Genomic DNA, 16,184 nt, shown 5'->3' with positions numbered 1-16,184 from the left:
TGGGCTAGGCAACTGTGGGGTCGGAGTCTGAGACCCGATAAGGTAAAGAATTTTCTCTTCTCCGCATCGTCCAGACTGCCTCTGGGGTTCACCCAGCCTCCTGTCCAATATGTACCAGGGGCTCTTACCCCGGGGTATAAAGCGGCAGGGAGCCTGAAGCTGACCACTCACCTGCAGCCAACGGCGAAGTCAGGGAAAATGTGGATCTATACATCCACTACCCCATATGCCTTCTTGGCTTAGTGTACATTATACATATCAACTTCATATTACATGTTGGAGCTCTCAAATCCAGCATCCTAAGGGGTGCACAAGTTTTAATTTTGCTAGATGGCCCTTAAATATGGCTTCAAGGAGACCAGGAGGCAGTGGTATGTTGCAAACCATTACATCCTAATGGACTGAGTAGTTTGTATGCTAACACACATTACAAAAACAGTTCCAAAAATTCTTGCCTGCAAGTTCATGACTGAAAAAACAGCCTTAAAAAAGAGATTTAGATGTACTTCTTAATTTGATCTTGAAAGTTCAAGATTCCTACATGCTTAAGCTTTGCGAATTAACATCTGTTTATTCACTTACACGGTAGATTAGAGATGCAGATCTTTATTCATGCGGATTAATGGGGCTCATACCTGGAAATGCAGTGGGAGAACCAACATCGAGAGGAGGAGATGAATGGAGGCTCTTCGCAGTTCCGTCTTCAATACTGATGGTGACCTACACAGTTAGGCATTTAAAATTAAATCAGTTACAACTATTACATTATCTGTACTAATTTAATTTCAAGAACACAAATATGTAATGCAGTTTTCACAGCAAAGAAGAAAGGATGAAGGGGGAGGGGGAGGAGTGGACAAATGGAAGAAACAAAGAAAAGGAAAGTAAAAGTAAGTACTAAGAGTAAAGCTATCCCTGTAACAGGTCATGGAGGCCCTCATAGTTGGGAGATGTTGAGGCTCCCACATTTTCTAGACAATCAGCTCACAGATGGCAGTGACGCTGTCAGCCTTACTCGCCAGCCGCTCTTTATTTCCAGGAAGATCCCTGGTACTCCTTTTTGTCACATGCTGGGTCGATCCCACGGCCACAGTGAGGCTGGAAGGATTAGGTCAATTCAAAAAATCCACCTCATCAGGAAGAAAAGGAGAGTAAGGAAGAAAATTAAAATCACACAATGTGCACACACACACATACACACACACTCACTTCAACTTAAGTTCCTTCTCGGGAAGAACAATCTCCAGTGCATCAATGAAGTGTGGAAGCAACACCTGAACGCCATCCAAGTCAAGCCGGAACAAATCAGCCGAATTCAGCAAGATGCTGGCCAGAGTTTCACTGCATTCCCGGTTCTAACAGTAGCAACGAAAACAATAATATTACAAATAAAAGCATTCGTAAACAACTATGTATAAAAAGATTCATATGGCTTCATTCTTCTCAATTAGGTCATGGACCTTGAACACATTAACGGCTGCGACACAAAAACGAAATTTGTGTTCAGAGGTTATGATGCTGTACACTGAAACCACAGTTTACTGCTCACAGAAATCTTATGATAGAATACTTGCTTAAATAAAATTTCCCTTTTATCAATTTATTTTTCAGAGGACTCTCACTAACAGTGTTAAATTCATATTTTTGTTTGATCATATATCTAAAACCAATATACAGGTTTTTGTTATTATATTATTTGCAAATGACAATTGCAAGATACAGTGAAACTGGAAGACACAAACTTGTTCAACATTTTAAGTGGACTGCAGCGCACAATTTTACGGCGCATCAAAGCAGTGTAACAGTTTAGATGCATCAAAACACCTGAGGATAGCTGTCTGTGGCCAAAACATGTTGTGTTAGTGTTAAATGGTGAATATTTTAATGCTTGTTGCATTATTGACGGACTTAATATACAGCCATTAAATTAAAGGTGTGCAACAGGATGCTGAAATACAGAATCACTTATAATTTAAGGATAAAATAAAAATCAGCTAGTCTCAGACAAAATGTGCCAGGAGGGAACAAAAAGTACATAGCACTACAATTCTGAATTACGAGTAGCACCTTTCTAATGGTTAACTAAGCAACATGTATTAGATGTTCCTATAAGGAGACAAATGTTTTAAATCCTGATGTAATATATTATAGTATTCTCAATAGACAGTTCTTAAGAGAGAAATTGAGAGCCACCTGTGCTAAACACAGCAATGCATGTTCTATACACTTAAACTTTCATTCAAAGGCAGCCATATACTGGATGCTTCTCACCTCATTTATATGTAGTCCTTGTTGCAACGCCAGATAAAAGCGAGCGAGGTAAACAGGAAGTATTTCTTCTCCTGTTTTCTTGGCACAGAAGATGCAGCAAAGTGCCCCAAGAGCCTCAGCTCGTCCAGCTTCGTACTTGTCAATGGTGAGAGCAGGAGGAATATCGGCCTCATCAGTCAGTGAGCCGGGCTGTGACAGAGAAAGGCTGGCCTTGCGACTATCCAGCTGTAGGGAACTAGGCCGCTTGTTCACGCTGGCCTCATTTCCTGCAAAATAAGTAAGCAGAACTCTTGAGAGATGGTTACTGTCTCCATAATTTTAATAAAACTTCTTAACTAACAACATTTGTAACTTTCTCGCCTCATTTCCTTATTATGAAAAAATTAAAGTAGGCTTATGTGACCTCCATGCTGTCTGTTTATCTGTGAATATTAGATCCGTAGTCCCATCTTGCACCAGTGTATTTTATGGTGACCTGTCTAGATACACAATACAACAGCAACAGATGCCCAGCACTATAAAATACTCATTGTCTACATAGAGAACACAAGAGAAAGAGCCACCGAGCACCATAAAATACACGAACAAGTAGATGGGACTACACATCAAACAGAATCACAAAACGGAAGCACAGCAGTTTCCAACAATGTTTAAACATCTGATGATGACCAATGTCAGTTGAAACATGTAGTGCAAAGCACAGAAGCTTTTACATGTGGTTTAAGACATATTTTGTATGTGTAAGAAACTTTTAAGTAAGTTTCAGAAGGACGCATTGCATGTGAGATGGTGGACCAGTGAAATTTATTGAATAACAAGAAACATGTTCATGAAGAGTAAAGTCTTCTGGGTTATTGCTGCCTGCTTCTGGTGGTTTCATGCTCATCTTACTTTTCAAACTGAAGATGTGATATTTTCCTCAAAAGCATCAGGCTCCCCCTTAACTACAAGGTGTTAAACCCAGAAAACCACATGGTTCATTGCCACTGCCATGAGAATGTCCAATCCAACAATATTCAACACACTTACCAGTATAAGGTATATTCACTAGAATGCAAAGGGTATATGTGAGGTAAAGGCAAAGGTATCCCTGTAACAGGCCATGGATATACACTTGGAATATTCCTGGTACTCATTTCTGTTAGAGGCTGAGTCAACCCCACGATCATAGTGCAGCTCAATAAAAAAGACGCTTTTCGCGGGTGGTATGACAGTTCTGTTTTCATTACTGAGAGTGCTAAATCCAGAACTCACAAACAAGTACTTACTTTGTACTGGACCTTTTCCATAATATACAACTTCTGAGCCAATATGAGCCGCCTCAAATAACCATTCACCAAACATGTGAAGAATACTGTTACACTTTGGACGGGCTGGGGCAAGAGGAGGACGAGAATCTCCCCCTAGAGACACCATAGCTGCAACATATATTTATATGAACGTCCCTCTTATTTCAATAAATTGAAATTAAAGGACCAGAACATTTTACACACATGTGACAGACTTACAGCTAAGGCTTGAAGCAGATGAGGGGCCAGAGTTCAGGGCGGATGACGGATTTCCGCTTGACGCCGCAGAGACTGATGTAGTTCGGCTACTGGTCAGGCCAATTAATGAAGCTTTTGGAATACCTAAACAATACATATGCATTTAAAGCAAAACTTTCCTGTCAATCACATTCCAATATTTAATAATTTACAGACATTTATTCTACCACATAACATTCCAGACTTTAAACGCATGCCTTATATGGGTGCCAGAATAAGCGAGTATATTCTAAGTTTATTTAGTGATGCCCACAGTAGTTCTGATTTTTCAGTCTCGAGCGACAGAATGATTACTGAATAATGCAGAATAAGGAAAGTGGAAGAAGTGATCATGACCTAATTTAATGTCCTATCCTGGGGACTGAGGAAAACCTCAAAGACCCTCAAGTCATCACAGACGGTCTCCTGGCTGATATTTGAACCCAGGGCCTCTCGAATATGAAGCAGTAATGCTACTCATTCACTTGCAAAGTAGGATCAAGTCAATATGTTGCTTTAGGTAATATTTAACACTTCAGTGAGATGTATTTATACCTGTCCTTTAAAAGGTGAACTAAAACCATACTGTACATCATTTCTACAGACATTGGTTTCTTTTATATTTAGCATCTTAATTATTACTATGGAACAGAAAAAAATACTGAAAGCAAAATAATGCTACTTTTACATGAAACAAAGTACTAAAATAAATAGTCAAGTTCAGAATTAAACACAAATGCAGAGAGGTGAAACAAAACCTTAAAAAGATGCTACAGAGAAGACCAAAGGATGTAAAGAATGAAGAGCAAGGATGAAGCTGTAGTGAAGCCAGCAACAGAAAGCCATAATTACCCTTGGTGACTGCTGAAGGGGCTACACTAAAGCTCTTGGCGAGACGGCGCTGGGGTGGAGGAGTAGGGGAATGGGTAGCAGAGGTAGGATGGGAGAAAACGCCACTCTCCTTCTTGTCCCGGTCTGACGAGCTACTACACTCCTCCCACGAGTAAGGCTGAGCAATGCCTGCAATCACAACATCATAGACATGCCCACCACCACACAGCACAAAATATGTACACTTGCAAGAACAATACACAAGTAGCAAAACAGAACTGAACAGAGATTGTACAATAAAGCATCATATTTGTACAGCATAACATAAAGATTAACACTTGAAAGCAGGAAATTTACCTAAAAAAACAATAAAAAACAAACTCGGTGGCCTGTAGCCTGCAAGTGAACTATACTGACCAAGCAACCGTTGCTTGTCAGCAAAGTTAATGCTTACTTTTTCAGATAGAGGATGTCACATGGTCAAAGCAATGGATCCCCATGGCTGTTAATCTCGGTTTTCTAGACCGGAGCCATTCTTTCCTTCAAATAGCTCAATTATCCTCATGAGGCTGAGTGGACCCCATTCCCGACACACTGTTTTTCAGAAAAACTGGTAGTGCCGGGAATCGAACACGGGACCTCTGGATCTGTATCCAGGAACTCTGACCACTAGACCACAGAGGCGGTCCCATATGTAATATTTAAAAATTCACTTCTTGTCTAACAAGAAACATACAGCATCTCCAGTAATAAACCAGATGGTTAATGTTTAGGGAAATAATTGTTGTTTATTTTCTGGGACTCATGTGAAAGTCATATAAATACAGAACTTTTTATGGCTAAAGCAGATGGTACTCATGATAACCATCCTGCCTTAGAAGATTAAGCATACATATAAAAGTTCTTTTGTCTTTATTGTCTTTATTCACCTATTGCCAATATAAATTAACCAGATGTTTTAAATATTACGTGCCTAGGCATGAAAATAAAAAGAGGAATTAAGAAACATTCTGTCCGACCTACCAATTGATCACATCATTCGCTGTCTCATTTACTGATTGATTATGTAACTTACTTACTGACACACTAAATAACTACATAACTATTTCTTACTGTGAAGTGTACAATTTTGGTTTTTGATATACCACTGACCACAGATCAAGTGAATTACACAAAAACCTTCAGTTTATAGCATATCAATATCTGTGTTACAAATTCTCATCTATATATGAAATCTGAGGCTCTTGTGACTGTTGTTTCTTGGATCCGATACCATGCCAGTTGGTAGATGGAAATAAGATTCAGGAGGAATATAATGAAGTCTGAATTTTGATCTATTTTGTACAATCACCATTCAATAACAAATATGGACAAAGTACACAATGGTATGTATACACACACTTTCTACTTACACTTTATTGTGAAATGAGGAAACCAATGTCACTACACACAAAACTCCAAAAATTCTGATAGTTTCAAACCCCCATTTGTGCAGTGCAAAGCAAATGTGTGCATTGGAAAGTTGAGCAGTCTTCAAGTTTGAGATCAGCCAAGTTACAGTATTATAAATGTGTACTTGGGCAAGTTCAGAGAATTCTGTAATGTAATTGAAGTGCTACTCTACTTGTACAGAGCAAGAGAATATTGATCTGGCTTCTACACACTAGAGTTCACTTTTCCATCAGCAAAGTCACTTTTCATAGCATGTTTACTCTCTAATTAGTTAATCTCTGCTACATACGTGAACTGCGAACTTCTCAAAGATAAGTTACAGTACATTCACTTCCCCCCTTACCACTTTGAGCCAATTGTCTAGATAATGTGGGACCCTCAACGTCTCACAACCCTATGGGCCCTCACGGCCTGGTACAGGGATAGCTTTACTTTACTTACATTAATTTCTCCCATCACAAGATAACCCTCTGTAGCTCTAATATTAGGGCACTTTGTTAACTTCAATTCTGAAACCATATACATTGACTTTATTCTCAAAAGACAATCAGAAGTCTGACGCTTCTCAGGTGTCTCAAGTATTTCACATTTTACTCAGTCAAATTAAGTCTCCGAAAACCTGCAAAAACAAGCCTTCTTCCTAACTGTATGTGAATATTTGATTATGGTTTTCTTTGACATGATGCCATGTATTCTAGTATATAAATATCTAAATTTTGGAGAAACCTTCTGCCTCTGTCTTCAGGATAACTGAGACAACAGGTTCATCTGAATATCACAAAATCATAATCCTTTCGTTTCAGCTACTCGTAAATTGAAAACAATATAGAAGATTAGGTGAACCATTGCAGCAACTGTATGATTTACAGTTCTGTTGCATTATATAATTTCTAAACTAATTCCGATTCTCCTACTGCAGAATCAAAAGCAGCAGTATGATTATTCTCTGCTAAAGAAATGAACAAAACATGTGATAACTGGGGGAGGGTACCACTGCTACAAAATCAGTTACTAACTTACAAGATAGCAAGAAAAGGGTAGTTCACAATCTACTGGAAAAAATGCTACATAAGATATAACAACCATGTATGGGATATGATGTTGTTTAGCTTCGTAGATAAGTCCCAAATCTTCAGAGGAGCCATGCAGTGTCATTTTCAGGCAAGAAGAGGCAGTACGTTTCTCTGACATGTTACCACCTGTCTGTCAAGAAGACCATTACCTCAATAATAATCACTATTGTGAGAACTTGAGATCTCTCTCTCTCTCTTTCTCTCACAAGCATGCACACACGAGCGCGTGCACACACACATACACAGACATCGTGTCTCACGTATCAGTTAATATTCCAGGAAGGGAAACTAGGCAACAGGGTCACAGCTTAACAAATATATTTAACTTACCGCAGTTATTAAGCAGTTTGTTTCAAAGTGGTTAATGACATTCTCACTACCTCAAATTCAACAGCATTCAAAATTCAGAAGCAAATGCTATTTTATAAAGACCTGTACCTTACCTAGGAAAGCATCCACTTGCCCAGCAATTCCCTTGATGGCTTTGAGGAAGATAAGTGGCAGAGCAGCAAGGCAAGGATGCTGACAAGGATCAATGACATTCTCACTTGTGATAGCAAATTGGAGAAATTTCTGAGTCTGTGAGACCACAGCCGGTCTGCAGAGGTTTGCAGGATTGCCAAGGCAATGCAGGAACCGAAACCAACTCTGCGCAATGCAATCATTACTCATTCCAACTGGTATCAGCTGCGCATCCTCCTCAGCTGTAAGTCAGACAATTCTTACTTCAGCATCAACCCTGCATCAACTGGGCAACGCTGGTAACAATAAATGGATGAAAATACTGGTGGAATACAGAGCAACAAACATGGGAGTTCCGCACAACTCATGAAGTCTGTTTTCCTAGTGTACAGGTTTCTCCTACTGTTACTTCATTATTGCAAATACTTTTTGCAGTGGATCTCCCATTTAATTCCACTCATTCAACATTCAATTTCAATGATTCCATATTATTATTCTCACTGATAAACTTCCTCTATTTACTATTTTCTTCAGCTCAATGACTCAAATCCTCTGCCTCACAAAGAAACCTAAAATGGTGATGTCATTTTACATATAGGTTTTGTATACATTAAATTTGTCAGATATAAACTCAAAGTTACACGGTATTGCCAGTCTAGCAGTAATTGTTGATTTGCGAACAACATTTCATATAATGTGTATTCACAAGTTGTTCTTTAAATTCTACAAAAAAATTACCTTACAACAGCTGCACCTTTCTTGCAAGATCTGTTACCATGCATCATTTCAGGACCCTAAATCAAGTAGCTTCGACCTCACAAGTTTGTGTGTACACAATGCTGTCATGACTAACTGCAGGAAATTGAAAAGCATGGCTTTGGAGTGGTCTCCAATGGCATATTGTTCATATCACATTTCATGCAACTCTTGTCAGCTGGTTCAAAAGCTGAGAGTAAAGGACACACATACATACAGCCTGTATGGCACTCTCATAAGCCTACACCTCTTCCTTAAGGAAGGAAAAGTATGTTAAAAAGAACCATGAAGCTTCTATCCCAAGCAGTTTCACATATCACAAATTCCAAATTGAGGCCAATTTGATCTTAATTCCACCTCCATTTTATCAGAAAATCTACGCTAAGTTACAAAACAAATTATTTCCAACACCTCACTTCCACATATTCCCTTTTATGATTCAAATATTCAGATTTCATTTTGCCCTTTGCCTGTAGAATAGAACAAAATGAAATGGTAACTCTTAACACCGCTCTTTTCCTCTNCACTCTTGCACTTCATGCAAAAAAGGGCAAACTGTTGAAGCACTTAGGCAGCATACAAAGAAGGAACAAACAGGTTTGCAAAACCTTATTCTTTAAGACTGAGGACAACTGAAAACAATTAACAATCACAATCTTGAAGCTAATTTTTCTAATAATGACAATTTGTTCTCCTACCACTGTATATGAGTGAGTGAAAGCAGAAAGAAATGATTTTGAAGAAACTTACGTATTTTTAACTCAGGGAAGGAAGGACCATACATAAACTCAAGAAGTCGGGCAGTGAGGGCTAGATTAACACGGTTCCACTGCTCGATGAGGGCGATTCGATGCCGCCAGTTCATGCATGTTTCTCTGAAAGTCTTCCAGAGAGGTGGTGATGGAAAACATCGAGCACATGCCAGCAACCATACCTCAAACAGCACACTAAGCACACGTTCACACAGCTGATCACCAACATCATCTGGAAATCAATATACTGATGACAAAATCAACGACAAGATGTATGGAGTCATAAGAAATATATTCATCACTAGTAACTGAAATACATGTTGTTGAAGTGCACAGACATTGCACTTTAATGGGATTCTCACTTGTGAAAGATCAAATTATTGCTTAAATTAGAAACAGGATATTAACTGTCATTTCCTTGTTTTTTATTTTAATCCAAGGTTATCCCTCTTTCAATTTAAGGCTGCCACCTTGTCAGGTTACTTACTCACTTACTTACTTACTTACTCATGGAGCTGAGCCCTTCTTGAGGAGCAGCCAATTCAGCAGCTACTCAAAAATTTCCCAGCATTTTATCGAACCCGAAGGTTCATTACCATGTTCACAAGAGCCCTCCACTGGTCCCTATCCTGAGCCAGATCTATCCAGTCCATACCATCCCATCCTACCTCTCTAAGATCCATTCTAATATTGTCCACCCACCTATGCCTTGGTCTTCCCTGCGGTCTCTTTTCTTCTGGCTTTCCCACCAATATCCTATATGCATTCCTCCTCTCCCCCATTCGTGCTACATGTCCTGCCCATCTCATCTTCCTTGACTTGATCATTCTAATTATACTTGGAGAACAGTACAAGTCATGAAGCTCCTCATTATGCAATTTTCTCCAACCTCCTGTCACTTCATCACTCTTCGGTCCAAATATTCTCTTCAATACCCTGTTCTTAAACACCCTCAGGTATTTAATTTAACCTCAGACTTTTTCTAAAGTTGTGAATGGGTTGTTAAATGATAAGCATAATGCAAACACCATGACAGGGGGAAAAAAAGTAGCTTATCAGACTTTAAAGCTTGTACAATTTTAAGTAATACTGTTCACATCATATTGCTAAAAAGTTGCAGACCAGAATTTATATTCCAGAAACGGAATACTGACAATTCACCAGGTCAGGAATTGAGCTTATGACTCTATGTGATTTAATGAAATACCAATCAAAATTTCAAACTTAACAATTCTCATCTCTAGCTATGGTTTCCATGTAGATAAAACTTCATGTGATCCACTCACACATTACAGGCTTTGAGGAAAACTCTGAAATTGCAGTATCACTGAACATGCACACTGTGAACTGGAAGGACAAACTGACAGACTAAGTGGTGATGCTGATAATTACTTTTTGGCAAAGGTCAAGAATACAAGCATAGGTGCTTTCCATGCTAGTTTACCAATGACACCTTCTGGTTCAATTTATCACTATTGGCAACTATTAGCAATATTATGACACACTGACAAATACTCCCTTCTTGGTAATTATTATGTGATATTATACATATTGGTTGTTAACCCTTTGGTTCCTCCATGAACGATTGAGTGAGAAAGATATTTTTATGCTATGAATGCCAACAAACACATTACCTTTTATTGTGGGTGGAGCAAGAAGTGTATCATTGATAGCAAGCAGGAAGAGCAATAGTGCTTCCCACGTTTCTCTTGTCAGGCTGGTAGAAACCTGAGCTAAGTGTTGTAGCGTTCGCAACACCCTGTGACACAGGACTGCCTGACGGTTGATAGTGTCCGCACCTGTCACACAGTTCAATTTGTTTAACATTCAACATGTGGTGCTTAATTAATTAAGTGCTGAGACATCTTTACCTTTACCTATATTTTTTTGTTTAATAAAGTCATACAGCATAGCACATAAGTTTGTACATAAAAGATAAGTTTCGAAACATCTTTATGAGAACACATTACATTACTATTAGAGTTCAAATGTTAAATTATGTCCTTCATAAAGAGTGCTGCAAATCAATCAGGATAAGGGCTAGCTACACACTTCGAACCTCACTGTGGGCTGCTAAGTTCCATAAGAGCTCTAAGAACCCATCTGAGTTCCTGCACTTAATTATTCTTTCCATGGGTGCACGTATGGATCCACATTTTCTTGACCTCGGCACTAGTTTGAGGTGAGTGGTCAGCTTCACTACCCGGCCACTTTACCCTGGGGAAAGAGCTCCCAGTACCCACTGGATAGGAGGCTGGGTGAACCTCAGAACCGGTCTGGACAACATGGAGAAGAGAAAATTGACACTACCGGAACTCAAACTCCAACCCCTAGGTCATCCACCCCGTAGCCAGTTGCTATACCGAATGCACTATCCCAGCTCCTTCTCTTCTNGGAGAAGAGAAAATTGACACTACCGGAACTCAAACTCCAACCCCTATACCGACTGCACTATCCCAGCTCCTTCTCTTCACCATAACAAATTGTATTACAGTGTCTGCATTGCTATTCTATTTGTACTCTATGTGCAGTTTCTGTAATAATCTTTGAAACATTTACTTTGTTCTCATATCCATATTTCACTGGTGATCCGGTCTTGTAATATCCCTGTAAAGATCGTGGAGAGAGGATCTGTTTTGCTCCCAGTCATTGGACTCTATACAGAAATTGCCACCATATTTCAAAGTTGCCTGTGATGTAACATTGGGGCAAATCTGCCCAGTGTCGTGACACCCTATTCCATGATGACACACTAAATCTGTGTTCCACACATAGTTTTAATGTTTTTCCATGCACATCTCCAGAATTGTTAAAACTGATGGTGGAACACAATTAATTTGTGGCAAATTTAGCATCGTACCATGAAATAGGGTTTCCCCGAAACTGGGAAGGTTTGTCCAATTACGATCTTAGTTTTTTATCCTCATAACATTTGTTCGTCCAAATTTGTCTCAGTACTCCCATGTGTCCACTCCCCTCTACGCCTCCATGGCGTAGTGCTTAATTAGTTAAGAACGAAGACAACTTTACCTTACCATGGATGCACTTTCAGTCAAAACATAAGGTTACCCGGTTACCTCCAGATTAAGCAGCCTTTCTGAACTCAATCATGACTAGAGTTTACATTATTACATTTGTTTCATATAATTCAACATGTTTTTCTAGCCTGCCTCCCTGAGGTGTGGGTGCCTTAATAGGAATATGTTAAAACTTAGGTCAATACACTAGCAATAACACCTATACTTTTATGCTACTCATTATCATTACCTAGATCCAAGTAAGGGAATGACCAGACTAGAAAATAAAACAAAATAATTCAGTCAGTGCACTGTTTGCACAGGAAATAAACACACATGTAACATAAAGATAAGTCTTCTGGGATTTGATGCTATATAGTTCAGTAGACAGATACAAACATTCTTTTCCATACTCAAGATGGAGGCAGGAGGTTCTTCTGAAATGTATGTATGTATCTATCAAAATACATGGCATCGCACTCCAAAAGACTATTTTTTTTTTCTTATATTCTGTGTAAACCTGCAATAGAAAATACTATGGATATCATAGCAACGAATAAGACAGGACAATATTTAAACACATTAGAAAACAAACATATATACAGAACAACAAAGAAAAACACACACATGAACAATATAAATAAGGAAATATATAACCCAGTATTTCAGGAATTACACACAATTTACACAGAACATAACAAAAACCCCACCACATCTACCCCTACCACGTCATAACTCAATCAATACGAAGACACACACATCCAACATTACAACACTCGCAGCTAAGAAGGAAACACACACCACCAGACACGGTGAGTACTAAACCTTATAATACAACACATAACAGATAGAAGCCGAAAGTAATAATAATAATTACCTTTTTTCACGTTGCAGGTTTACACAGAATATAAGAAAAATGACCCCCATAGTGGAAGAACCACACACAAGTTTTATATATGACACATAAGATGAATAATCTTAACAAGTTTTAGTGTGTGTAAATTTATTATAGTTGACAAATACGCACTTTTTAAATACTTTTAAAATAATTTTATAAAGGCAAGCAATGAAATATATTAGCGTAATTAGGGCACCTGATGATGGCCGAAACATGTCGTGAAGTAACAGGTGAAATTGAGTGCACTACAAGACGGCAACTCTGTAACATTCTTTTGGAAAATAAATGTTGTAAAAATGGTGGAATATTAGTACTCATTCAATCGGCTTACACACAATACCATTCTGTGTGACTTGGGAAGTAATTTACTGACATACACAAATATATGCAAATCTTCATTCTTCTTGATATTATAAAGTGTATGAGTTGAAATAAAGTGCTTCACCTGTATACCATTAAAAGGAAATGAGAATGACATCTGTGTTGAGCTTAAATTACGAGAACTATGAATAATTCAACACTGTACTTATAATCACTTAATCTTATATATGTTCTATTCAATATCTAAGAAAAAAGTACTTAATTTTTAAAAATAAGCAGAGTGGTGCACAAGTAAACCAATCAAAATATTAGGTATGAAGAAAGCAGTCATCTGGCATGTGGCGCCGTGTAGACACTGTGTTAACCCATGTTTCGGAAGAACGTATTGCTTCCATCTTCAGGGTAGAAGACAAGAAGAAATACGTGAGCAAACAAGAGTGACTGAACAGACTGTTGCACCTGCTCACACTGGTTTGCTCAGATTTCTTCTTGTCTTCTACCCTGAAGATGGAGGCGATACGTTCTTCCAAAACATCGGTTAACACAATATATACACGGTGCCACATCGCAGAAGACTGCTTTCTTCATAGTCACTGCCGTGAAAACCTCAAATCTTACAAAATATTAGGTATCTGTAAAAATCCTGCAGTTGGGCTTACCTTCACCCTTGCGAGGAACAAACAGGTTGTGGAAGTGACAGATCATCTTCCTGGCATACAAGTTAGGATCCTCACACACAGGCCTTGGAACACTGACCTTAGGGACTGGATGAAGTGCTGACAGCCATTCACAGTATACATGAACACAATCCCTTATTGTGTCATGCTCATTCAGCGGCAGGCTCATCCCAAAGCAAATGACCTACAGTATCAAGCAAATGATTGTGATTTATTTCAACCATCTTCCAGTGCATACACTCATCTATCTCCTCCTCTCTCTCGCACTAAAATATAACATTACTTCATAATCTTTTGTCTCTCAGTCTCTTATCCAAAAATGTAATCATTAAAGTATACTAATTTTACTCGATACATTGCATGAGCATGAAACTTGGTCCATCATCCACTGATTGAGGGTGCTTGCAATACGATGCTGAGAATAATATCTTAATTTAAGACACGGGAAGTAATGTGGGACTGGAGAAAAACACATAATGAAAAGGTTAGTAATTTGTACTTTCCACCACATATTATTAAGATGGTCATATCAAGGATAAGATGGACAGTGCATGCAGAAGTCTTGGAAGAAATGAAAAATATATATAAAATTATAGCAAGAAAAATGTTACAGGAGATCTGGCATAAATGAAAGATTAATATTAAAATGGATCATAAAAAAAAACAGGATTAGAGAAGTGGACACGACTCCTCTGGCTTAGGACTGGGACCTGTAATAGGATCTCTTCAAACCAGTGACAATCCTTCAGGTTCCACAAAAGGAATAGAATTTCTTAACTATCGGAGCAACTCTTAGATTCTCAATAATGACTGTGCTCATCCTGTGAACACTTTTTTCTCTCTGGACAGATGTCCATGTGATTGTGCTTTGTTTCCTACATTTGACTGACTAATAGTAAAAGCTACTACACAGCACTTTTTCTATCCAGTACTTGCCTCCATGCACCACTGAACTTCCCGATCGGTAGTCAGGGGGCTAGGTTCTGCTGCTTGAGCAAAACCCAGATTAGCAGCCAGCTGTTTAACCACAGCCATGGCCACTTCTTTCCCAGATCCCATTGGGAACTTCCCCAACACACTCTGGCTCTCTTCATTCCCATTCTGAATTAGTGAAGTTAGGGACGCCCACTCTGAGTACATACCACCACTCTCAGACTCCTGCGGACCATCAAATGAATACTTTAACCCTTTAAAGCTCGGTGGTTCTATAAGTACCACCTATCTTAATATACAAAAACTCCGCTTTCTTCTCACAGAAGTTTCTATGTGGTTCTCACAATAAACAGTGTTTGTTTCCTGTGAGGTATGAACTTTATCCACCACATTAACATGGCCCTCACCGGAACACACAAAATTATACATACAGCCAATCATGCTAGGCGTTTTACATACCAGCAGTAGGAAAATACAGCCGTCACTCTGTTCATGTACTCATAAAACACGACTTCTGATTAATTTTAACTGCTACTGTCTCTTATTTTTAACACAGCTTACTTTAATTACATTGGTATTTTCGTCTCCTCTCGATTTCCAATAGTAGAGATTCCTTTATGACAAGCTGGGTTTATCATACATGAAAAGCGCTCGTATTTCTTTGTAGTGTTGGCTTTGCCTTCTGACGCTGGTCTGTAGTAAAGGCTTTACTTTTTAATATACCTGTTGCATTCGATGGACCTTGCTACTCGTTCATCTGTTAAAAAGTGTGAAGGTTCTGGATCTCTTAAAAAAATTAATAGTTTGCGTTTACACCGGTTGCTTCCACGTGCTCAATATCAAGAACAAAAAAAGGAAACTTCGACATTCCAAACATGTTCTCGTCTCCAGGGCTGCTAACAGGAATTCCGAACATATGGACCTTCCTGATTTCCCACCGAAATTCTTTAACGCGAACTACTGCATTTTATGAAACAATGACATCGGATACCACACGTCTATATGCGCTTCCTTCAATTGCCATTTAAAGAACACTTCGTTCAACTACCTTAGTAAGACATACACTTTACCTTAGCGTTGTAATTTACTCTGTTAAATACGCCCAAATTCATAGATCCTCATTTTACATTACTAAAATAAATTATTATTAACTCTTCAACAGTACTTTGAATCCTTAAGATGGAACCCGAACTGTCACAGCTGTCATCGCTGTGA

At 38.7% G+C, this 16,184-nt stretch overlaps 1 protein-coding gene across 9 annotated transcripts in view; it reads right to left on the bottom strand.

The window, feature by feature from the left end:
* Window positions 1-16,184, bottom strand: part of LOC111872173 (ral GTPase-activating protein subunit beta) — a gene marked incomplete at its 3' end in the record, with an annotated part of 34,606 nt that extends 18,422 nt beyond the window's left edge. For 4 of the 9 annotated variants that reach the window (XM_033754561.1, XM_033754562.1, XM_033754565.1 and 1 more), the window contains 13 exon segments: window positions 636-720; window positions 1,210-1,355; window positions 2,272-2,537; window positions 3,540-3,689; window positions 3,780-3,902; window positions 4,650-4,817; window positions 7,597-7,857; window positions 9,122-9,355; window positions 10,758-10,922; window positions 12,391-12,417; window positions 14,019-14,220; window positions 14,973-15,194; window positions 16,040-16,184. In XM_033754561.1, the coding sequence (XP_033610452.1) occupies window positions 636-720; window positions 1,210-1,355; window positions 2,272-2,537; window positions 3,540-3,689; window positions 3,780-3,902; window positions 4,650-4,817; window positions 7,597-7,857; window positions 9,122-9,355; window positions 10,758-10,922; window positions 12,391-12,417; window positions 14,019-14,220; window positions 14,973-15,194; window positions 16,040-16,081 (2,091 nt within the window). 9 annotated transcript variants of the gene reach the window in all.

Source organism: Cryptotermes secundus, unplaced genomic scaffold (genome assembly GCF_002891405.2).
Source record: "Cryptotermes secundus unplaced genomic scaffold, Csec_1.0 scaffold581, whole genome shotgun sequence".
Taxonomy (NCBI): domain Eukaryota; kingdom Metazoa; phylum Arthropoda; class Insecta; order Blattodea; family Kalotermitidae; genus Cryptotermes; species Cryptotermes secundus.
This window is presented reverse-complemented; position numbering and strand designations above follow the sequence as displayed.